The 23654-nt window shown below is 43.9% G+C and overlaps 2 protein-coding genes across 11 annotated transcripts in view; one reads left to right on the top strand and one right to left on the bottom strand.

The window, feature by feature from the left end:
• Positions 1–23654, top strand: part of LOC100118982 (guanine nucleotide-releasing factor 2) — an 84730-nt gene that overhangs the window by 21915 nt on the left and 39161 nt on the right. The window contains exon 1 of one of the 8 annotated variants that reach the window (XM_016982747.3): positions 21961–22303. The exons of the other annotated variants lie outside the window; for them this stretch is intronic. The gene's annotated coding sequence lies outside the window, so the exon portion shown is untranslated. Of the gene's footprint in view, positions 1–21960; positions 22304–23654 lie in introns of those variants that run through there. 8 annotated transcript variants of the gene reach the window in all.
• On the bottom strand, positions 1208–16462 carry LOC103315719. 3 transcript variants are annotated; one of them, XR_004344600.1, is made up of 6 exons: positions 16121–16462; positions 15678–15979; positions 15327–15548; positions 14480–14742; positions 1591–1859; positions 1208–1505 (listed from the first exon to the last, which is right to left on the bottom strand). XR_004344600.1 is itself a non-coding variant. In XM_032596899.1 (5 exons), the coding sequence occupies exons 1-5, from the start codon at positions 16266–16268 to the stop codon at positions 1478–1480; spliced, it is 963 nt and encodes a 320-aa protein (XP_032452790.1). In that variant the 5' UTR covers positions 16269–16461; the 3' UTR covers positions 1208–1477. The 3 variants fall into 3 exon arrangements, 2 of the variants coding, with proteins under 2 accessions (XP_032452790.1, XP_016838238.1); XM_032596899.1 differs by lacking the exon at positions 1591–1859 and having other exon boundaries at positions 16121–16461; XM_016982749.2 differs by lacking the exons at positions 1208–1505; positions 1591–1859 and adding an exon at positions 12944–13479 and having other exon boundaries at positions 16121–16458.

Raw genomic sequence — 23654 nt, 5'->3', positions numbered from 1 at the left:
GCGATTTCCTCCCAAAATAGAGCTAATTCTCGCACAAAGCGAGGCGAACTGAATTCTTAACAAATATTCAATTTTCATTCTCTCATGTCGCGAAACTTTTATACGTACACCACCGAGCTTGTTTAATTAAATGCGGTCTCTCGTAAAAGTGTAGCTTTCGCGCGCGACTTAATTAAGTTTAAATTTAGTCCCTCGCGTGCTAAAAGATATCCTGTATAACAAGTATCAATTTCGGAAGTAAGAAGGAAACTTCGCAAGGCTGTATCTCCCAGAAAAAACCTAACATGATCATATGGCCTAACCTGTCCAATTTTTACGTATAAGCGTTAAAGCCAGAAATTCATAGCCCACAATACAACGCAAGCTCCTCGGCAAAACAGACAATAAAAAGGCCCGCTCAATTACGTGCTCATCCCCCTTTATCGTCGTGCAGCAGGCAAATGAAGCTTCTCGGCGAAAAGAGAGTCTGACCCTTGCTCGCGCAGCAAATGAGCGGAACGTGTCGAGAGAGTAGCCCCCGCGCGCGTCACTGCGCCTCGCGACTACATACGAAATTTCGCTCTCGCAGCCCGAGAGCGTGTACGGCTACTTTTCTTCGCGCAGCTTTTGCTGCCGCTCGCTGCTGTGCTATAGTAGATGTGGAGAGGATTTTTCTCGCGTGTAGGTGAGCCGCTGCATAGAGATGAGGAAGTCGAGGCGGTGACGCTTATTGTTTGGAGATTTTTCTGTTGTGCCATGGAATTTTTCGTTGTGTCACTAGTTTATAGCTTGTAATGAGTCAGAGATACGCGAACCCACTTCCGCCATTGTATTAAGCATAGAAAATATAAAAAATACTTACTTCCTTCGAGAATAATTCGAGAACGACGAACGAAATCTTCGCGCAAACACGCTACCACCTCAAACGCCCGAACATCAAACAGCCCCGAGCATCTCTCGCATATAGAGTCTCTCCTCTAGCGGCGCGTCAGCCCGAGATAAACTGGAAATCGTTAATTACGTGCACAGCAGAAGCAGTGCCACCTCCTATACGCTGCGCATTTGGCAGGCGCCCTTTATCCATGTAGCTACCGTTGCCGTCGCATTTACTCGCTAATAATTACAGAGAGTCCTGTAGTGTCAATCATATTCGAAATCCGCGTGGCAGAGGGACTGCGTAAGCTCCTGGGTCAAAGGCAGAGGGAATTGTAATGCGGCATTATCGAGGTATTTTTCAGCCGTAGCGCAATTACATCGACGTGCATAGTATTGCGATATTATACACGCGATGGGAGTTTTAGATTATTGATCGAGCTCGTTACATTTGTGAAAAACAATATAGGAAATCTCTATTTAATTAGTCCTTTCATCAGCGCTGACGAGTCGGCGTTAAAGGGCGATATTCCTGAGCCCTTAAAAAAAGCCAAGTGCTCGGAAGAAAAAGGCATCAGCTCCATCATAAAGCCCCTACTACTGCACCACTGCGAAACAGCCATCATCATCGTATCCCACAGCACAGCAGTAGCCTGAAATCCAAGCACGTCGCTTTATCGTCCGAATCAAGAGAGCTAGGCGAGATAAACGCGGAAAAATAAGCAATTTCGGGCTAGCCTTTTTGCGCGTAAAAACGCGTCGGAGCGAAGCTGCTGCTGCTGCGGCGGCGGTTTAGTGTAGTAGCCGTTGCCCAAAGGGAAATTACGCGCACGAGGCACTGCTGCCGCTGCTATGATCTACTGCTCGCGCTCGTCGTTTTCCCGGGAAAATGCCCGGGGATTTGGCCGTAATGGCCGTAACGAGATAAACAGGTGAGGCGTTGTCTTCTGTCTGGCTCTTCTCTCGCTCGCTTTGTTCGCATTATTCTGTGCGATTTGGAGTTAGCTCTGGTGTGGGATTATTGAATATATTGCTTTTTGATGAAATTGTACGAGTTGAACATGTTGGAGGGTTTATCAAAGACGCGTCGAGCTGAGGATAAGTAGGGGTTGGGGTTACTCCCGATGATAATCAGGCGAATGCGCGGGTTTGTGGACACAGAGGGTAACTAGGATGCTTAGTGCTCTTAGCTCTGATTAGTTCAAGATAAACAGGTATTAGCGTCGTTCGCCTGTCAACCCGGCAAACTCGATAGCTGCATGTACGTTGATTATCTTAATCATCGGAGGGCTTTGAATAACGCTTTGCTAGTGTGTGAATATCGGAAAGGTGTTTAAAAAAGTCAGAACCACTTCCAATCTCTCAGTTATGCAACTTTTCCAAAAAAAAAAAATCCTCCGACATGACAAAAGCACCTCCGGCGGCTAGACTGTGAGCAGACGCTGTCCGTTATTCTCCCCCTGCGTACACACACACACACACACACAACGCTCAAAAAGAAAACACGGGATAAAAGCCCGGACTCGCGGGACACATCCGATAAGGCGTCCGCCCACGCTTTCGCGTATCGTTCGTGTAAGCGCCGCGCGGAAAATCCGATGCACGTAAGCTAACCCTCCTATATGTATATACACGTTATGTGGCCAGATACACGTAGTCAAAGGATGTACGCCGAAGAGAAAGATCGATTTTTGGATGAAGGCTGTTATACCAGGACGGCGCCGCGTATTACCGCGCGGCTCTCCGTCTCTCTCTCTCTCTCTCTCTCTCTCTCTCTCTCTCTCTCTCTCTCTCTCTCTCTCTCTCTCTCTTTGTCGTACACGCTCGATCCACTTTGCTGTACGCCGGAGCTTTTCTTCTCTGCTTTGTGTCTGTGGGTCCGAAAAACACTTGCTATTTTCCGCTGTGCTGTAAGGGTTGTGTGTATGTGTGTGTATAGAAGCTGCGGTTGGGGTTGATGCGAGCAGGCGATGGAGCTAAGTGGATGGACGGCATGCGCTGAGTGGATTGCCGAGATGGAGGAGGTTGGCCGGGGTTTTTAGGTCTCCGAGCATACGTACATACGTGTCAGTGGGATTTTCGAGGTAGAGATGCTTTTTAGAAGCTGATGCTTCGCGATGATGTATTTATTAAATAGAAAATGGTATGGGATTTTAAGTGTGATTACTCGGCTGATTGACGCGAAGTTAATGAGATTCTTAAACGACGTTGCTTTATGATTATGAGAGCGGCTGAGGGTTTATTAATCGAGTTTTGAATAATTATTATGCATTTAGTCTGCCGATAAAGAACGAGTTGGTGATTTTTTATACGCTGGTGAAATTGATTGCTTTAATTGATAACTGTCAGTTACAGGAATCTTAAACTGGTTAATACCGTCAATTTTTCGAACCGATACCGCGGTTTATAATTTATTATCAGTTCGTTCATGCTCACGAACTATTTCTTTTTCTCATCATAAGTATAACGGCCTGTCTTTACTAAAACAGAAGCAAAAATTATAGCTCACACATACCTTATTTTTACATCTCCTTCACTTCCTTCCCGCTTCCATCGCAAAATCTCCATTTCCGTTATCTAGCACGACTCCCCCATCTCTCTCTCTCTCTCACAAATTTCCAATCTCTCTCCAACGACAAAACTGCACTCGCGTCGATCTTTCCTTCCCGCATCCTGAAAATTCTCGCGCACACATGCACTCCACGATCATCCTCGAGACCCCCACGCACACACACACACCCCAAAAAAAGAAATCGACCAACTCCGCCTTCTCGACGACACCGCGAAGATTGATGAGCCCTCGATCTGACTACTATACCGTATACTAGCGCTCGATACCAATCTCTATATCCAGACGCGCCCATGCGACGGATCGATCACGCACACGCTCACGCACGGAAGCGTTGCGCAGCTTTCGTGTAATCTGTCGCGCTAGATATATAACGTATACGCGTGGAGGATGCATAATAAATGAGCGGCATATGATGGGGGTTGACCTGTTATGGGCTGCCTTGTGGCAGAGAGATTTCGAATTAATTTTGGGAGAAAGTTGGGTGTGTGTGTAGGCCGATCGTGGGGTGAATAAGGTAATGTAATCGAGTTCTTTTTGTTTGCTGATTGGATGATAATATCTATGGGGGATTGATAAAAGTACGTAGAGTTTAGTGCGGGTGTTTCAACTTTCCTATAACGACGTTTTCGTAAGTTTAGCGTCTCGTCAAAGAGTTTACGCGCGTGTCTTAGCGAGCTGGAACGTAGTGTAGCTAATTAGCATTAATCTCGCGCATCTGCCATAACTCCAGCTGCTAATCCTTTTTCAGTAGACTTTATGTAGAGAGTGAGACGCGCGGCTGTGCGGATAATGAAGACGTGCAGGTATTTCGAGATCAGTGGAGCATCCTAAATTCTGTTTTTGAAGTTTTACGACGTCGTAAAGTTTAAGGGATGTGTTGTAGCTGTAATGACAGAATATGCAAAGTTTCAGTTGTCGGATAGTAAGCGGGAAGTTTCTGACGCTTGCTTTGCGCCATATAAATTCGTTGTATTAACAACATTTCTTAGATTATAGATACCTACCAAGTGATGATTTATTCGATGACAAAACGTAATGAGCATCGAGCTTTGCTTTCTCTGAGCTGATTTGCTTGTAGAGAGATTCGAACTAAAGCGTTATAGCTTGTAGCAACACGAGATTGTACCGTCAGCTCTCGAGCAAAGTTTGCTTTGTTGAATCGTCGGGATTCTGCGATGGCAGATATGAATCGTTGCGGTGATTCCGACAAAAGAGTCCTCAACTCGTCCGTTCGAACAATTTGCTTCATACGCGCTATACTATTGAACCTATATCGCTTCGTTAACCCCATTGTGCACTAGAACGACACTTTTAATTCCCCACCAACTGACTCCGTTAAATTCCAAAACTCAAACGCGCCAATCCCTCGAACCGCAATATTTTTCTTCCCAGTACTTTCCTCCAACAAAATAACACACCTCAGCAGCCAACGTAAACTATAAGAACAAAGCCGAAGCCGTAGGACTGTTTCATCCGCGTAAGCTTCCTCCACACCCCCACCCCTTGAATATAGACTCTCCGCAGATTACAAGCTGCTGCTGCAGAAAGCCTCGTTGATACCCCCAAGAGATATAGAGAGATTCCGGCACACAGGGTTAATCTCCTTCGGTCTAGCTCCGCGTGCATATGCGTGTACATAATTCACGCGTCCCATGCAACGACAACAACATCGGATTTCTACCGGAGTGCACCTGGTGCATCGGTGGCACCCACAGACATACACAGAGGCTTTTGGCCGCGCGCGTCGAGGGGTGTAAACCGGCGCTTAATCAAGACGCAACACAAGAGTCCTCTCTCTCTCTCTCTCTCTCTCTCTCTCTCTCTCTCTCTCTCTCTCTCTCTCACTCCGGAGAGCGAGAAGAGCCCTCTGGTTACACTTGTTCCCCGGAAGGGCTAACGAGGGGGGAAAACTCGTAAACACGAGGAGCATATGTAGATGTATGAAGAAAAACAGCCAGTGTGCGTGTGATCGTTATCGCGAGCTCTGAATGAGCGGAAGATTTAGTTGGCGGAACACTTGGTAGAGGGCGTGAGAGGACAACGGGTGCAGTATTTTTCTTGGAGTTTCGAAATCGTGCGGTAATGCGGTGGCGGGGTGCAAACCACGTTTGACGTTCAATTGACGTCAAAGCGAAACTCGGACGAATTTATTAACTGTTTTTGACAAGTTGTAATAGAATTCCGTGTGCACGGCATAGTCGAACTAATTAGCCTCTATGACCGCGTGAAAGCTCTTGGAACTGCGGGATGCTGGTAAATCAAAATCAAACTTTGCTTGACTCCTCGAGATGCAACATGAAACCTTAACAATCATTTCGCTGATACATCCCACGCATCGAGAACCGTGTAACGAAGTCTTGCATGTAACTTCTAAAAACAGAGTCTGACGCGACGAAGCGAAAAACAGGCTTACGTAAACAAAAATATAAGCGTCGTCGGGATAGGAATAATTGGCAGACGGTAGAAAAAGGAAGCCGTATATGATGTGTACGGAATATACGCGGGAGAGTAAGAGCCGTAGAGGACGGAGACGAATAATGGCTGCGAATATGTCCCTGGTCTGATTCCGCCGACCGTAGCAGGATGAACGGCCCTGTTGTCTCGGATTTCCATAACACACGCGACATTTCAGAATTTCCTTTCCTAAGTGCACAGAGAGCCAGCCAGACGACTGTGGAGAACTACTATGTCTATGTATGTCTGCACGTGTAGAATAACCAGACTACGCTAACGTCGGCTTCTCTCTCCCTGTGTTTGATGCTGCGGATTAACCTGGCCTGCGCTTGCTCGCGAATGTTCGGCAAACAAATGTTGAAACGATGATTTACACGTTGCGAGTCTGCTGGTTCGTTGAATAACATTTGATCTGCAGTACTACTTATTTAAAAAAAAAGAATGAAGAGAGAGAGAGACTCGTCCTTTTTAAATCTCGTCAAAGCCATAACCATACCCTTATCATCGCGTCTCTCTACAACCGCACCTTATCCCTCGAAACATCTTCGACCCTCATGCCCATCCAGCGCGTCGCGAATACACGGGAAAACCTGTCGAAATCAAGAAAACGTCGTTCCGAGACATTCAATTCAGAATAAAACCCAAAAGCACATCAAACTTCACCCTCCGACGCTATTGCCGCTGCTGTTGCCAACAACCAAGCGAGGAAAAAAAGCGCTCGCGCGGCGGAATAAAACAGCCAAAGTAGCAAAGGTAATTTCAGACGGTCGTCAAACATCCAATGGTCCTTATATATATATTTTTTTTTTTGCCTCGAGTCGCTCTCCTCCGCTGAAACGTTCCCCCGGGGCTGCGAAGGAAGCCTCGGCAGGTCTTATTGGATTCCGTCAAAGGGAAGAAACATTATGCAAATATTGAATATACTCGAATGCCCTTTTGAGACTACACACCGCTGTACACGTCGCGCCGCGCGACTACGTCGGACGTGAGAAGCTTAAAGGTCGCGAATGCGCGCGACGATAAATTCCCTCGGCGGAAGAGCTGCTGTTGCTGCTGCTGCTTTTTCGACTGTGTGTGTGTGTGTGTGTGTGTGTGTGTGTGTGTGTAGAGACGACGATCCGGGGACATGGCACCTATATATAAGCGTATGAGTGCATCCGTGCGAGAGGCAGCTTTCAGGAGGAACGACAGGCAGACAGGTGCTTTTCTCTGACTTATTCCGCTAAGCTGGGGTGAGGAGAAGAAAGGAGGAGCCGAGTATATAAGACGCGGTTTTTTCGTACGATGGCTGCGGGTGAGAGGTCTGGTACGTATAGGTCTTTTATTGACTGTTAATGGCTATTTTAGGATATCGGCTGCATGAGCTTAATGTATAATTTGACATCATCAAGCTTTTTCTAATACAGCTCATATATCCGTATAATTATAATTAACGATCCCATTACGTTAATTTTATCTCTTTCAAATCAGCCATCAAAATTGCAGTGGCATAAGCAGATTAGTACATCAGCCTTTAATACTCTCTCGGATCATAGTCAATCGTAATGTCGGAAGTGCAAATAACAAGAGAGATTATGTTGTAGCACGTGCGTGTTGCATTTCGCGTATATAATACAACTGCGAATTTCAAGCCATTTCCCAGCGCGAAATGTCACGGAAATGTCATTTGTACACGAAGAAACTTTTTCCGCCTTTTCTCGCATATTAGTTTACCGCCGCATCTTAGCGTCGCGCAATAAAAGATAAAAGGGAAACGCTTAAGGAAATGTCGGATCGAGGCGGAGGGAAAGCGTGTATAGAGTGAAAAATAAATGAAAAAAAGCTCGGCGACGTCCGTTCCCCCCGCGCCGTCTCCTCAGGAAAAATAATAGTCAATACCAAGTTTGTTTAGGACTGTGCGGGAGAAAAAGTTGCGCGGAGACGTATGAGGATGCTTCGAAAGCTCTTTTTATAAACGTGCTATTGCTCTTTCGCTGCGAGAGTATGCATTTTCGTGCTTTTCAGTTGTTGTCTTGATACCGAATGAATTTTTAGATCTGAAGTACAGCAATTCTTGCTATGTCTAATATTTAGCAAATAAACGAATCGTTAATTCATAGCGTCACTATAATGTCTACGTTTACAACTAGAAAGCTTTTAGGCTCTGCATTTCTCCACACTTGCCACAGCAAACAGAAGACTTCGTAACAAAAGAGCTTTTAACCTTCCGCGGAAGCTACTCTCCGCGAAAGGTCTAGAATCTTTCTTTGAAACACCTACAAAATCATTCTCTTTCATCTGCTGGCGCCAAGAATTACCGTTGCGAATGTAAATCCGGCTACTTAGCGTCAAATCCCCAAAGCAGCAGTGGCTGTGTGGCGTCGACCGCAACCACAAGCAGCAGCAGCACCCATCAGCCTCAGAAGCTCGCGTTTCGGGATCTTCTCTTCGCACCTCCCGATGCCATAAGTCAGATTTGATTCATCTCGCGGTCGAACTTCCGACGCTTCAAATTTCGCGAGTTCTCGTTTTCGAGGAAAAGAGCAGCGACAGCAGTCGCGAGAAATTATAAACGCGAAGCTTGCGATCGTTGGAAATTTCGAGGAAGTTGGTCTGATGGACCTCGAAAGGTTGGCGCGATTTTTTTACCTTTCTTTATTGCAAAGTTAGAGGCTTGTTGAATTACTTTTGTGAACTCTGATATTGATTACTCGAATTTAGGTTTGTCGTTCGTAGTGTGTTAAACGTTTCATATGTTATATTTGAGGATTTTTAGTATTCGTACACCTACGCAATTTTTAATTAAAAAAATTTTTCCATTCATCATCAAATGATATCCATACTTTTTCCTCGCAATCAAAAGACGAAAATATTTTAATTTTCCGCCTGCTTATCATATTCTCTCCACGTGCAAAGTGAGTTTCACGAACTGCTCCGTTTTTTTCTACTCTAATTAGGTTACGTTACCTCGACCGGAGATTCGTCAATATATAATTAAGAGAAATCCAATTAATTCGCTCGAAGGGACAGGAGCGAATTGTGTCTGTACTTCTCGGTTTTCCACGAGTCGGCTTTACGGTTTTCGCAATTTGCCTTTCGTTATTTTCTATTGGGAACAAACGAGAGAGAGAGAGAGAGAGAGAGAGAGAGAGACGAACTCATCCGGCGATTTAATTGGAATGAACGATTCGCTGCTTTTTGCTTTTTCCTCTGCTTATATATAGCGAAGTCGGTAATGATTGTAAAATGTTTATTTAGCCAGAATATTATTCCGATTTTATTCACGAAATATACATTCCGAATTTAGTTGGATGATGGGCAGATTCATGCAAATCCAAAGCAGTGCAAACAAGCATGGAAATAATTATGTTGTGCGGCAGGTCGCCTCATTAAAATTTTTCAATAAAATATTCGTTTGAGCATCTGCATTCAAAGTAGCGAGTGAGAGACGGTCTTCTTTCGCATGTAAAAAAGTGTCTTTCAGTCGCGCGTTTCCTTATTTCCCTGCAAACTCTAAGTCTTCCGGAATCCTATCGACATTATCAAACTCGCCTTCTATAATGAACTATCTTTATCTCTTTTTATCTCTCACTGTTTACTTCACTTTACAACAAACAATGCATTTGATTCTCAAATTGTTAGTCACGAGGTTTTCCCCGCACCGATGACTAACGCCGCAAATAAATTCGTCTTTTATTAATTATCACATTGAAAACACCAGTTATTCCAGACAAAAAAACAATCGGCTATTGTTACAACGCTTCTCGTTCGGATCCGCAGTAACCGACAGTCATCGCCGCTTGCAAAGCTCTTAATGAGTCAGTGGCTGAATCCGCGTATACGAACGCACTATACTCGTATAATCAACTTTCAGGGGAAAAAAGAGTAAAAACAAGCTCGTTCATTCACTCGAGCGCGTGGGCTGTTCCGAACTCATTGTTTCAGAGCTTTTTGATCTCTCTCTCTCTCTCCCTCTCTCTCTCTCTCTCTCTCCACAGCACGTGCCGTGAACCACGAGGCAACGAATTTTTATATGTAGGATAAAAATAGGATTCGATAACGAGGATACGATGACGACTGACTGGTGCGAACACGTGTTTTCTTTTTCCGTATTATCGTCTATACTCGTGTACGTATTAATCTTTTACGTGCGTGATCCATTGATAAACATTCTAATTACAATTAATATCCCATTCCTTCGAATCCTCGCAACCATTAAAAAAATTTAGCAAAGAACACAGTATAGCCTTACACCTCTCGCGCGTCAGCTCGGACACCGTATAAACCACACCAGGGAAAAACTCGCTAATAACGCCTCGACTCGCAACAACGCGCGCCACCAGCAGCTCCACCCTCTCGTATTATATTTTCCCAGCAACAACGCAGCGCACTCCCGGAAGCTTGCAGCCGGTTTATATTGTCTTGCAGCGGCGCATCGCCGCCTTTACAGCTATATCTGCAGGACCTTCGGCCGCAGTTTGTTACCCCGGCGGCAGCGAAGAGATATAAAGCCGCGAGCTCGGGATGCTTTATAAACGGGCGCGCGGCTCGATAGCAGCCGTCCAGGACGGAGTGAAATGTTGGCCGTGCGCTATTGAAAAACGACGTCGTCCAGATAATTCTTAGCTCTCGCCGCGCTGTCTCTAGCGCTTAGATTTATCACTGCGGAATTGCTCCGCGGGGCCTTTGTTTGGTGAGAGGGATTGTAATTGCTTTGGTTTTTTTTCAGTGATATAATTGATTGTGAATTTGAGGTGTGATTAATTTTATTCCGGGAGATCGATTCGACGATGTAAAAGCCTATTCGACATTTCAATGTTGTTAATAAGCAGCGACTGAAAAAATATCAAATCCGTCTATTTATACCCCTTTGTCGTCACGAGCCCGAATAACGATCTCAAAATTGCTAATACACGCCCACAGTACTCCTTTCTTCGAAACAATGCAAAGAAGCCAAACGTCAAACCTCATCTCCCACGTAAAACCGCTTTTCCCCCTATATATACCAGCATCGGCATCTCATTTTATACATGCACACACACACACACACACACACATATATATATATATATATATATATATATTTTTTTTTTTTTTTTTGCCTCTCGCAGCTTTCGCACTCGAGACAAGGGCGAGTAAGTACTGCCTTTTTCGCTCTTTTCCTCTCTTTCTTTCTTCGCTCTTACACACACGAGTGTATTGTATAGTGCCTATATCTCGGCGCGCGTCGCGTGAAATATCGACGCGAGCGTGGAAGAATAATATCGGGACTATTTTTCGAATTTCGCCGCTCGGCGTAAATTTTCGTTAAACTCGCAAGGAGTGAAATTTTTTCTTTAAATTATTTATGACTCGAGGAATAGCTTCGCCGTTGTCTCTTACGACCCACCGATATACGCGAGATTTTTCTTATGAATGCATAGTGGAACATTGTCGTATGTGCGGGCATATAAATTGAACATTTCTCTCTCTCTCTCTCTCTCTCTCTCTCTCTCTCTCTCTCTCTCTCGGCTTATGCGGAGATACGCTTGGGGAATCTTCTTCGCAAACATTTTTAATAATCAAATACCCGGAGATGTACACATTTCTGTATACGATACCGCGTATACGTTTCAAGAATGCACATAACACTTGCGGAAGAAAGTTCAGCCGAGGCTCGAAAGAATTTCGATGTTTTTCAGAGAACAAACGCAGAACTGTATTTCTTTATATATACACACACACGTCAGACGGCGAACAACTCGCATCAGTCGAGCCGACGCCGAAGTTATTCTATATACTTTAGAATTTAGTTTGATACTCGCGTCTCTCTCGCTGCCATTCATTACTCGAATAAGCTCGACAGTCGGTATACAGCACACGCGAGTAGTGGTAGTGGTACACGAATGCATCGAGCTATACGGGATTTCCTTTCAATAAAACTTTTCCCGTTTCCACTAGATGAACCGAGACTCTCCGCAGGAATTACGAACTAGAAGTGGCGTTGCCGTATTCGTATACGTCGAAATGCTCGAAATTTACAGCGGTTCCCATGTGTGTGTGTATACTGTATGTACCTGCCGTCGTTGTGATGAAATATGCGAAAGTTATTTAATTTGCCTGGTCGCGTCCGGCTTCTGGAATTTCGATGAATAAATTTAACGATTTAATAGTTGTTTGTGTATTAGTTAACTGTTCTCTAGAAATTAGTTATACCGTGAGTGAGTTATAAGCAAACCAATTCAACGATCGATCTCCCGAAAAATCTGCATGTAAATCGAAGTATTCCCGGAGTTTGATTAGTTTATCACAAGCCCCACTGCATCGTCGTGCGCCCCTAAAGGGATTCGTCCAAGTTACATGACTCATTCGGTCGATCATTGCGATTCGTTCGGTTCCGCTCAAGCGTGTATCGGCCACTTCTCGTCGTGTCACTCATTTATTTTGCAAATTGATTGCCCGTAGCTCTGCGCATTCTCCGAATAGGGAGAACGAAAGAGACCGAATATCGAGGGTCTACATCGCAAACTGAGCAAAACTTGTAATCTGCTTCGATTGAAAAGATTCGACGAGATTCCAACTTTTTTTTTGCTGCTAGGAGATTGGAGTAGAAAAATGCATTTGCCGTCGAAACGGTTATCTGCTCTCGATCGACAAAACGAAATAAAGCGAAAAGTACGAAGGAAGACAGGGGTAATATAAAAGGAGAGGGCACATATAGCGAAATGAACTGTGGAGAGTCGCGCTGAGAGAAAGACAAGTGGCATGACTCGACGGGGGGTGTATACGGCGTTAGCGCGAAAGGGAGACGCGAGTGCGAATTGAGATCGAGTTCAATAGAGCAAGATTGAGGCAGAGGAGGAGTGGGTGGAGGAAAGTAGAAGAAATGGCGTGGAGAGAGAGAGAGAGAGAGAGAGAGAGAGAGAGAGAGAGAGAGAAATTTCGCGTAGTGGTGAAACTTGTATATTGGCGATACACGCGCTTCGACGATAATAAATTAATCGGTGAGAGACTCGCTGATAAAGTTCTACTGGTTATTCAGCTTCTATCGATTCCCGATGAAAGTTTAGACGCTAGTTTCAAATTCAAACAAATACACTCCAAAACTTCTACAAACGTATACAGTATATTCCTCTTACACAATATAAAATTTTCCAAAACATCTACATTAAATCACTCACTGACACTCGATTTCCAATTATCGGACAAATCCAGCCGCAATCTCTCGCTCCTCCTCGAGCTTCACGATTAAAATTCTAGCTCTCGTAAATCCTTAAAAAGCCGTCTCACGCGGAGAGGTCTCACCGCAGCATTTCCATCGAAATTGCATTTACATCGCGATCTAATCGAGCGGCGGCGTGCATCACGAAGTCGCCGCCACCGCCGCGCGTGCTGAAACATTCATGAGGAAGAGAGAAGCCTCCCCCGAGTTTTTCGCCGTACGCCGGTGCAAGAATGTCGCTCGGATCGCTGGATCGGAAAAAATGACGACCTCCCAGAGGCGAGCTTTTTAGTCGGCGTCGATTTCCTGGGAGTCTTTGGGCCGACGATCTTTGGACTTGCTCGGCAGGAAGATCGAGGAGAGCTGATGCTCGAGATCCCGGCTTCGTTGGACCTCGTCGCCTAATTCCGTCATTATGGTTCTGGAATGAGAGAGAGAGAGAGAGAGAGAGAGAGAGAGAGAGAGAGAGAGAGAGAGAGAGAGAGAGAGAGAGAGAGAGATGGGGGATTTAATGGGTGGAAATTTTTTTGCTTACGGTTAGTGTCGTTTTATGGCTGACTTTTTTAATTATAATTCTATCATCAACTGACGAAATTACTACAGATCAATCTCAAAATGCGCGAAGTTCAATACCAAAAGACTCGCGGCGACTTCAAGACAAATAGTAAAGAGAGAAATATTGCCCTCGGAAATCACGATATTAAAAGTCGATACAAACCGCGCACTCGCGAACGATCTTGCAAACTTCTCCGGTGTACACGAACCGCGGGGCGCTTTTCCGCCTCGCTCGCGCTCGCGCTTATTAATCAAGTTAAAACCCAAAGCGCATTTCTTTGACGGCCCGGGGAAAATTAAGAAGTATTTGGTTAATATCATAGCTCGACAGCGAGAGGGAGAAAGACGCATAGGAAGCAATCAAGCAAAAACTTCCCCGTAAGAAAAATGATAAAAAAAGGGGGGGAGAGAGATAGAGCGAGCCAAGAGCCACTACTGCCGCGAAGCGTAATTTAAAAGCCTCTTCGTATTATTACACGCGCAGCTTAAAAGCTTTCGCTTGCGCTGCAGCTCGGCTTTTGTGCATACACCCCGGTTTCTGCTCCCCACGTAAATCAAGTATGGTGGAAAGTAGCGCGGATTAATTCGATCCTGCGGAGTTGTGCAATATCTTATATTGAAAGTGTAATGGTCTCTCGCTCTCTTTTATGTAGTACGGCTGCTTGTACATAATAACCTTCCACAAAAACATAACCCTCGACATCATCTTTACACAGCAAGAGTCCACTAGGCAAACCGTCAGCCCCCGGAGGCTCTCATTTCACCGCCAATCCTCGTCCATCCACAGAACAGGGTAAAAAAGCTCGAAAACCATGTATCGCTCGTCGATTCTCTATTTGCTGATAGCAATACTAGGCGTCTCCTACCTGAGCTTCTCCTCGAGACTGCCGAGACTGGCCTCGAGGCATCTAGACTCGTCCTCGTACGTCTGGCATCTGTCCTCGACGATCCTAAGTCTCATCCTGGCGTCGTCTCTCTCCTGCTCCAGTAGATCTAGTCTCTCCCTCAATCGCAACAGCTCGTCATCATCCTCGCCTTTGATGGTGGTGGCTTCTTCCTCGTCGTCGGACGTAGTAGTCTCTGCCTCCGGGCTTCCGCTTCCTATTCCTTCTTCTTCTACTTCTTCTTCCTGGGAAATGGATTTTTCGTATATGAGAGCTTGTATTATGGAGCTGGTGGTACACGCGTTTTGCTTTGATTTCTTTCGCTGAATGGCTGGATTTGGAATGGGGTATTAAAGGCTCTTGCGGCAGCGAGGAACGAAGGAAGGAAGGGGGTAGAGGATGTGTGTTTACCGATTGAAATTGAAAATTGGCGATTGGATTCGAGGCTGGGGGTGGAAGCTTTATAGAGGAGATGCGAGAGGTATTGATTGGCACTTTTCAGGCCTTAAATGCTACGTACAGTTGATTGAAATTATTAGCTTGTAAAATTTGCTCCTCTCGTTTATTAGCTTCTGTTGATTCGAGGCGTGTTATTTTTTGTACGCGAAAGGGTTTCATTGAATTACCAGCTTTTGGCTGTAAAAAAAGTATTCATTTAAATGCTACTGGACAGGCCTCGGATTGATTAAATCTACATCGATCCAGTCAAGCGTCAACAAGTCGGGGGGCGTGTATTTACACTAATTACATTCAAAATTACTTTAACGTCCGGACGTCAGAAGTATTTTCGCTGCGATTTAAATTTGAATATTTTAATTGCATAGTATACCTTACATGATAGTTTCTCTTCATTAAAGCTGACACTTTCGCGCTCGCTTAATGCGAATTCCTTGGTATCGTTGGTGTACGTTGAAGAATCACGTTTCAAAGTTCCAACATTTTCCACAAGCTGCACGGTGGGCAAGCTCTCGTAACTAATTGTACGAAAGTCCTTTTCGCTTAAATTATCGTCCATTACTTTTTCGCTTATTTCGTTAACTTGATTTCGCAACTGCAATTAGACCGGCAATCGCGGCTCATTAGCACCAATGAGAGTGTAATTATACAACTCATATAATTTTAGTTACAAATTTTATTCGTTGAATCAACGATACAAAAAAAAATGTATCAAACGACTCACCATATCGTCGATCCTCGCATGAAAGTCCTCGAAATTCTGCATCATTCTGAAGGCGGTAAGCTGGCTGAGCTCGGCGATGTTCGGATTCATAGTGGCAAACGCCGCCAGTGCATCGCTTGAGCTGGCTTTCGACGAGGACTGGCATCGAGCTCTGTCCTCGTCGGCGTTTTTTTCCTCGTCATCGAATCGTTCGTGAAGCGCCCCATCGGCTGTATTGTCGTCGCTGTTGGCTTCTTTTTGAGCAGGCAGTAGAGGCGCGTCGCCCGATTCCAGTCGCTGCTTCTGCTCCGCGTCAGCGAAACCTGTGTTCGTATGCAATTTTTTGCTTTGTTTGGGTCGTCGATGTTTTGGAGTAAGAATTCATTGTGATAGAGTCGTATGTCAAACTGAATCGATACGTTGATGCAATTTTGCGAGGAATAAGGAGGTTATGAAACACGTACTGCTTTTGTGATCTTTCGGTGAGTTAGGTATGGATTTTCTATCGATTGAGCGGGATGACTTTTGTGATTTTGTTTTCAATTCTTGTGAATCATTTTTCGTAAGAGTGATATTACTAGGATCTTTAGAAGTTGATACTTTTTGACCCATTTTTCATAGCCTATTCTTGTAGCACTTATTTAATTTTGTACTTGAATATTATTGTTGATTATTCTGAAGATTATTGACTTGTAAAACTGCATTATATTGCGGAAGCCCTTTAGTGGCAGCGAGTGACTAAACTGTGAATTTTCATTGTAAAGCAAAGAGAAAACAAAGTGAAGTTGGCTTCGAATTAACAACGTTATCCCCCTCCATTCACATAACTGAATCGCAGTCGGAAGACGGAAGCATGTTAAAGCCCTTTCAGGATTTGCAGATTCGCTGTTTTATACAGTATAAACTCAGTATAAACGGCGACGAAGACGATAAAATAATAATACTGCCCGAGATCAAAAGCGAAGCTTCTGTAGCGTCGATTCTTTATACTTTTGCAGATGAAATGTTGGAGAGAGAAAAAAAGCAGTAAAAATCCGACATGGATTTTTTTATTATTTTCCGGTGCTTTTATTTCCGCGAGACTTATAGTCCACTTTTACGAGGACATTTTTCATTTGGAATATCCTCTTAGTGAGTGCAAAAGTTTCTGGCTTCTTATCTTCATATTTTTGCCCGATCATACTTTCCACACTCGTTGAGCTTTTTCACGAACATTTTAGACTTATTCCTGAATTAAACCTCCTTCGTTACCATTCATGGGCCGGCATATTTTTCATAAACTTCGTTATCAACAATCAAAGCAATTTGCTTCATAATTTCGAAATGGAACCTCAATCGAAAAATTGGCACGATTCTCACGGAACAAACATTTTTCATCGTAACAGTAAATATAGTAATCGCCCACCTTCTCTCACGCGAACCTTTGCAAAAAAAAGCTCCTTCTACCTTTTTGCGTGAGCAGCAACGATTTATTAACGGCCGAACGAGCTTCGCTGTGTATATAGCGATTATGCGCGGAATAAAAGAGAGAAAAATCAGCGGATGATCTGTTGAAACAATAGCTGCTACGATGCACAATGGTAACAACCTCGGCCAAGCCTTTTGGCGCAGCTTCAAACGCGATTTAATTTCTGCGAGCGCAGCCGCTCGTTTTCCACCTTTCGGCCACCGCCGCCGCGAGGATGCGCAAAAGGGAATATGCCGAGGGAGAGGCACTTTGGCAGATCTAAAGTTAGATTCTGAATTTAAATTACTTCCGGGGAGGTTGCGCGCTCGCTACTGGTGAGCAGCTTTGTAAAAGTTTCGATGTGGATAGGGAGCGTCGTTTATTATTTATTTTGTTTCTCTCTGTGTGTATGTGTTTATTGTTTGCGAGGAATGTCAATAACGAAGACGAAGAGGAATAAAGGGACATGGAATGTACTTTTCGACATGCTTAACTTTGTGTGTATAACGTAGTAACCGTATCAAATTGTTCTTTGTTTCAGGTAAGTCAGAAGACGTAGTTTCCAAAATTCCACATCAGAACGACCGTCGAGTAACGTATAAAGTCACAGTCATAACCTTATCCAATAGAAGCAGAGAATTTAATCAAAAACTATCATCTTGCGCGAACCAAGCTGAAACACGACTGCAGTGCAGAGCCCAACGACAGAAAGTACAAACAATATTCCACAATTGCAAAACTTCGCGGGCGCGATTGTCGGTATATCCAAGCATCGCGACAAAAAGTCAGAACTCCAATTAAACTGAAACGCCGTTTCCCGTAATAACCTCCTCTAAGCAACTTCGTGATTAAAACAAGCTGCAACAACAACTGCACTTCTCTCCAACAAAAGCTGCTGCCGCTGCTCCATCAAGCCCCGAAACTTCCATTCACCAACTAAACCGACGTCGCCGTCGCCGTCTTCGGGAGAAGCTTATATTATGCGCAGCAGCAAAAAGATGCGGATATTAAGACGAAGCGAGACGACGGAATCGGCGAATGCATAAATGATACGTCGAAGTTTCCGCAATGGATAGTCTCGCTTCGTGGATTATTGAGCGCGACGGAGACGACGCGATCGCTTTCGCTGCGGGTCTCTCTTGTGTTTCAAGGGAGTTTGAAGAGGGAGGAAAGGGGAGTTTTCTAACGCTCTACGGACGTCTTTTCTTTGCCGATTCGCAGTCTTTTGCAGTCTGGAAAATTCGGGAGAGAGGAAGATTAGTTTTGAAGTTCGACAGGCGTATTGATAGCTATAGGGTATAGAGTAAATTCTATGGAGTCGCGAAATTGGGGAGGTATTGTGTGCTTCGTTTTATGAATGCCTTTTTGAAGAATTTAATGATTCGTAATTGGAAACGAACGTAAAAAAGCCGAATCGGAAGCCGATATTTCGGCCTTTAATTAACGAATTAACAAAGAACGGCTTTCCAATTAAAGCTCGCAAGCTCGATTTTCAATTATCATCGGGAATGAAAAAAAAACCTCTGCAGCAAAAACTTTCCCCGAGTTTATACCACTGATCCGCAATAGCTTATGAAAAGTTATACCTTCAATTTTCCCTGCAACTTTTTTTTTCAATTTCATTAAGGCCAACCAGCAGCAGCAGCGTTCGATCCCTTATATACACTCTCATTGTCGCGGGTTATTGCGTCGGCAAAGTTTTTCCGACGATATCTATATATACCAGATGCGCACTGTGTTTGCTTAATCCGACGCAGTCGCGAGGGACACGCTAATGAAAAATCATTCGCCGGCAGGATCTCTCGTATACATAATTTGGCGCGCGGTGTGGTCCAAGTTTTAATCGAAAAACTTGGAATATAATGCACTTTTCCGGAGTCGCCTCCCTTGATTTTGACAATGAGATTCCGACGTCGAAAGCGAGTGAAAAGGAGCCAAAGAGGCCGTATAATTGTCGTGGAAGGAAGTTGAAGGGTCTTGCCAATTCTTAATGCGTTAAATTACGACGATTAAATTATTCATCGAATTAAGGTTAGCAACGAAGGAGGTGTTACCAAAGTTTAGCGCTGTACTATGTGTCAGTGTTAGAAATCGAAACTCGGCTGTGTCTTCCGGTTGCGGGTCGCGTAGTTGTATACGCAGGTATACAAAATACGTAGACTCCAAAGCTTAATTTTCTAACTCAATTAGCCCAGGGCGTAAGCTTGAACTTTTTAATTGAATCTTCGTTATAATCCTTTTGACGTAATCAATCTCCTTCTTCCTCCTCCTTTCGGTCTCTTCGCAGTAATGGCATCAAAATAATATGATCCGGGAGAGATTCGGACGTGAAATTGGCTCGACGGATTAATGGGATTCTTTGGGAAAATTCGTTTCATGCCTCTTTCTCTCTTTTCGCTCTATCTCCGGCGAGGAGAAGCTAATTTAGATAAACGATGCCGTGTCGCTGTTTTGTTAATGGCTTTTATCAACTGCTCTCGAAACTTTTTCATAGTCCATTATTCACCCCGCACAAAACGTTAATATGTTAACAAGACTATACATCTTATATTCGAAATGTTCAACACAAAGCAAATCGAGATTCCCATATCATTACAACGCAGGATTCCAATTAGCCCCACGAGCCCGTATAACACCATCGCAAACCCAATAAATCCGCGCTCTCGCCTTATACCCCATAAATCCCTCTCGCAAATCGCCGCCTCGAAAATTACAAGCGCCCGACTAAACGCCCCCGCGAGCTTATATACAAGACAGCCTGTACGGCGGTCTCTCCGCACACGGTATGCACCGGGAAAATTGACGAAAGCGAGCCCATGATATAACCCGGGCGCGCGCTATGCAAATTTAAATTATCCGTGTCGGCCCGAGATAACGGCCTCACGTGCAGGCGAGGATATTATATGCAGGGGCACCGCCTAACCTGTAAATCGCTTGGATGTAGGTATGTATATATACGGTGTGTAGGTGTGTGTATAGAGGTCGGGCATAAAATAGGTTTATGTGTCCCTTTGAGCTAGCGGAAGCGCGCGTGGCGTGTTTTCATTAGGAGAGCTAAAGTGTGTGTGTGTGTGTATGGAGCAGCTTTTGACGCGCAGGGGTACGTCAGGTTGAATATATATTGCGTGCGGTCTGTGTAATAAGGTGCGTTAACCTTTGTTTCGTTCGTTTGTTAATGTATATGCATTTACTGGATGCTTGCGATTCGATTTTCCATGGAGTTTATGTTAACGTTAATGGGAACTATTGATTCGTTCACGTTGCCGGCAGTGCGGGCTGTTGTTGGCAAATGTTGTTGGCGTTTCGAATCATAAATTATCGAGTTTCATCATTATCCAATGTTTCGGTGCACCATCTTTTCATTTTTGCATTGCGAATTTCATTGTACTTCGTCGGTTATTAATATCGCCCAATATATATAATGCTGTGTTTTACATGGAAAATTGAATTACGAATATAATTTAAGTAGCTATAGAGCATCAGAGGAATGTTTGATTTTCATGATTAATTCGTGTATAAGGGAAGTTTAATCCGCACTAGAAAATTCAATTTGTGAAATTACACGGTACGAATGTTTGCTTTTGCCGGGTATATATTCAACGCTGCAGAGAAGTACGATAAATTATTTTAATTAAAACTGCTCTTGTTAAATATTTATCGTACGTACATCCTCTATCAGCGCATGAAATTCCAAAAATAATACCTTGAATTGTATTTTTATAAAATTTTATGCGACCACAACTCTGCATACGCTCTGTCTGAAAAAAAAACGATTCATTCAAAAGTCAAGCCCTCAAATGACCCAAGAACCAGTGCACACAAGCCTGCAGGCGCATCTCTGCTTCCGAGTCTGGAAAAAAAAACACATGCCTCGCCTGTGGGAAATACGAGGCCTCTCGTGCTATATAGCCGCTTTTCTTGGCGAAAGATAGACGTCCATAAGCCGCTATACGCCTGAAGAGTAGAGAGCGTGTGTCTAGTATGCGCCGGGGATTCATTGAGACGGTCGACGCACGCGTGGGTGGCAGCGTGGAGACGAAGAGGCAAAGCAGACGAAGATGAATTAAGAGAGTAGGCCTCGCGGGGGAATTGGAAGAAAGAGACTTTTGAATTTTTTGAATGGTTTTTTGGTATACGAAAGGTGATTCAATAACGCCAGTTCGGTAATATACGGGTCGGATTGATAATAAGCTTTTGTTATTAGTCTGCATCGGTGTATAGCTTAATTAATATCCACGGCTTGTTTGTAGCTTATCGTCGAATAGAAGCTCTGCCAGCGAATATAATGAAGTACAATTTGAGAGCAATAATACCTACAGCGAAGTTGGAATTGCCTAGAGGATAAATGGACAATCGGCTCTCTCGTAACAAAGTTATTCAATATCGTTATCCAAGCAGAACATTAATCACTAAATGGCAATACAAATTACGCGTCGACTTCCCATTTGCATTTATCGACGCGCGCTCGCAATTCGGCACTGAAACTGACGTGAAAGCATGACAATTTTCGATGAAATTGTAATTATTAGTTAAAAGTATAAATAATTTTTAATACTTAATCTTTTCCCATAGCTCAAAATTCCAAAAAATAATCACTTCCTTTTCCGTGTCCAATCAATCCAACCTCTCACCCGATCCATTAAGCCATGAAGCGCATACATCTCGCTGCTAATCAGCAAAATTCCGTAGAGAGAAGAAAAAAAAATCTCTCAAAAAAACTCACGCCGGCCGCGCGCGTACGTGTTCCCGAATATATCGAGCGCGCTCGAACGGAGAGACAGAAGCGGCGCGCGCGCCGAGAATAGGCGGCGCTGAAACCCCCGCTCGAGAGTCGAGCGGAGCTACTACGTCAAGTTCGTTAGCAGTCGATGCGCGAACAGCACGCGTACCGGACGCAGACTCTGGCTCTCTACTCTCCGACTGTCGTTCAGCCGGTGTAGCTCCACGAGTATCCGTATTACATTCGAGAGGATTTTTCGACTTTTGCTCGTTATCCGTTTTTTTGTGAAATTTTGTGGGACATTGGTTTTGAATTTTTCCGAAGAATAACGAACTGAAAATTTTTGTTTGGACTCGGAGATGTCGGTGAAGTGAGGAGACAGTGTTGGGAGATCGGTTTGGTTGTTTTCTATCTGACCCCGGTGTCGGTGAAAAGGCGTAATTTTGGAGAAGCCGCCACTGCCTAGACATTGCCGGAAAGGTGAATTTTTTAAAAATTTTTATATAGCTTATATGTGCGAGATGACGGTGATGATGCTTCCTGCGTATAAAGCTGTCGTTGATTTAACGACTTTAATTCAACCTGCATATAGCTGTCATTGATTAAGTGTTTTAAACGTTTGATGACTCAGCTGCAGTTAAGGTGTCAGGCCACAGTGCGCTGTGGAGTAGAGGGAAAAGAAACGAGAGGGAACGCGATGCTTGAAATTGAATTGTGACGTTTGTGGATATTAATTTTTTTATGATCCAGTTTGGGTCGACCGTTTTATTTTGCGTTTGATCGGTCGGTGAATCATACGCTGGATTCGCGTGTAATTTCGTTGCTGCAGTATTTTGAAATGATTATTCGTTTGATATACCGTACGTTAAAATTTTGAGAAGTCGAGTTGTTGTTTAAATAATATATTTTACGTAATTTGATTTTATCATAGTTATTTTTCACATTCAAAAATCTTTGCATCGATATAACAGTACTCATCAAAATAAAAATGAAACGTATAATACGCAGATTTGATTTGAATCATCGATTATAAAACCCCGACTATAAAAAGCCCGCAATCTCAAACAATCGATACAATCGTATTTTATTATATAATCCCGACGCGGCGTAATTTTCACAATCGCTCTCCAAAAAAAAAGATAATAACTCGCCTCGTTGACGTATACACACGACATAGTGTATAGTATACATATTTCTCACTCGACCGTGAAAACAACCTGAAAACTAGATGTCTCGCACACAGCACAATAGCTCTAACGAAGCACATAAACGCATTACTCGCGTATATGCGAGTCGCATACACACACACACCAGCTGAAATTGCGCCTTTCATTGCACTTCGCTTCTCAGAACTTCGATAATACACAAACGTAACGTACACATTGCTGCAGAGCAGCGAAGACGAAGGGAAAGAAAAAGAGAGAAACTACACTGAGGATGTGCGATATTCATTTACATTTCGTCGGCTTGTAGACGGCTCGTGTAAATCAATAACCTTATCGCATCAAAGGCGCAGAGAGAGAGAGAGAGAGAGAGAGATATAGATGCGGGGAAAAGAAGAAGAGAGTGACATTAGCACAATGCACATAAGGCACGATAAGGCGGCTAAGAGCGTGAAAGAGATTATAAACGTATGTGTACTTTAAACGCGCTGCGTGTTATAAGTGTGCTTGAGAAAGAGATAAATTCGGGAATTCTTCGAGACGTGCGTCATGCGATGCTTGTCGTCAAATGTGTGGGATTGATTTTTTTTTCGCGACGAGTGTCGTATACTCCGGCTTTTTAATTAATAGCGTCGTTGAAGAATTTTTTTTCGAGTCTGGGCAATTAG

Source organism: Nasonia vitripennis, chromosome 2, assembly GCF_009193385.2.
Source record: "Nasonia vitripennis strain AsymCx chromosome 2, Nvit_psr_1.1, whole genome shotgun sequence".
NCBI classification, from domain to species: Eukaryota; Metazoa; Arthropoda; class Insecta; order Hymenoptera; family Pteromalidae; genus Nasonia; species Nasonia vitripennis.
The sequence above is the reverse complement of the archived record's forward strand: the minus strand, read 5'-3'. Positions and strand labels throughout refer to the sequence as shown.

Coding starts and splice junctions, on each gene's coding strand:
- LOC103315719 (XM_016982749.2), bottom strand. CDS start 16,268: ATGGGTCAAAAAGTATCAACTTCTAAAGATCCTAGTAATATCACTCTT. Junction 15,549..15,677: donor ATGCGAGGATCGACGATATG/GTGAGTCGTTTG, acceptor GTCTAATTGCAG/TTGCGAAATCAAGTTAACGA. Junction 13,480..14,479: donor AGTCTCGAGGAGAAGCTCAG/GTAGGAGACGCC, acceptor CTCTCATTCCAG/AACCATAATGACGGAATTAG.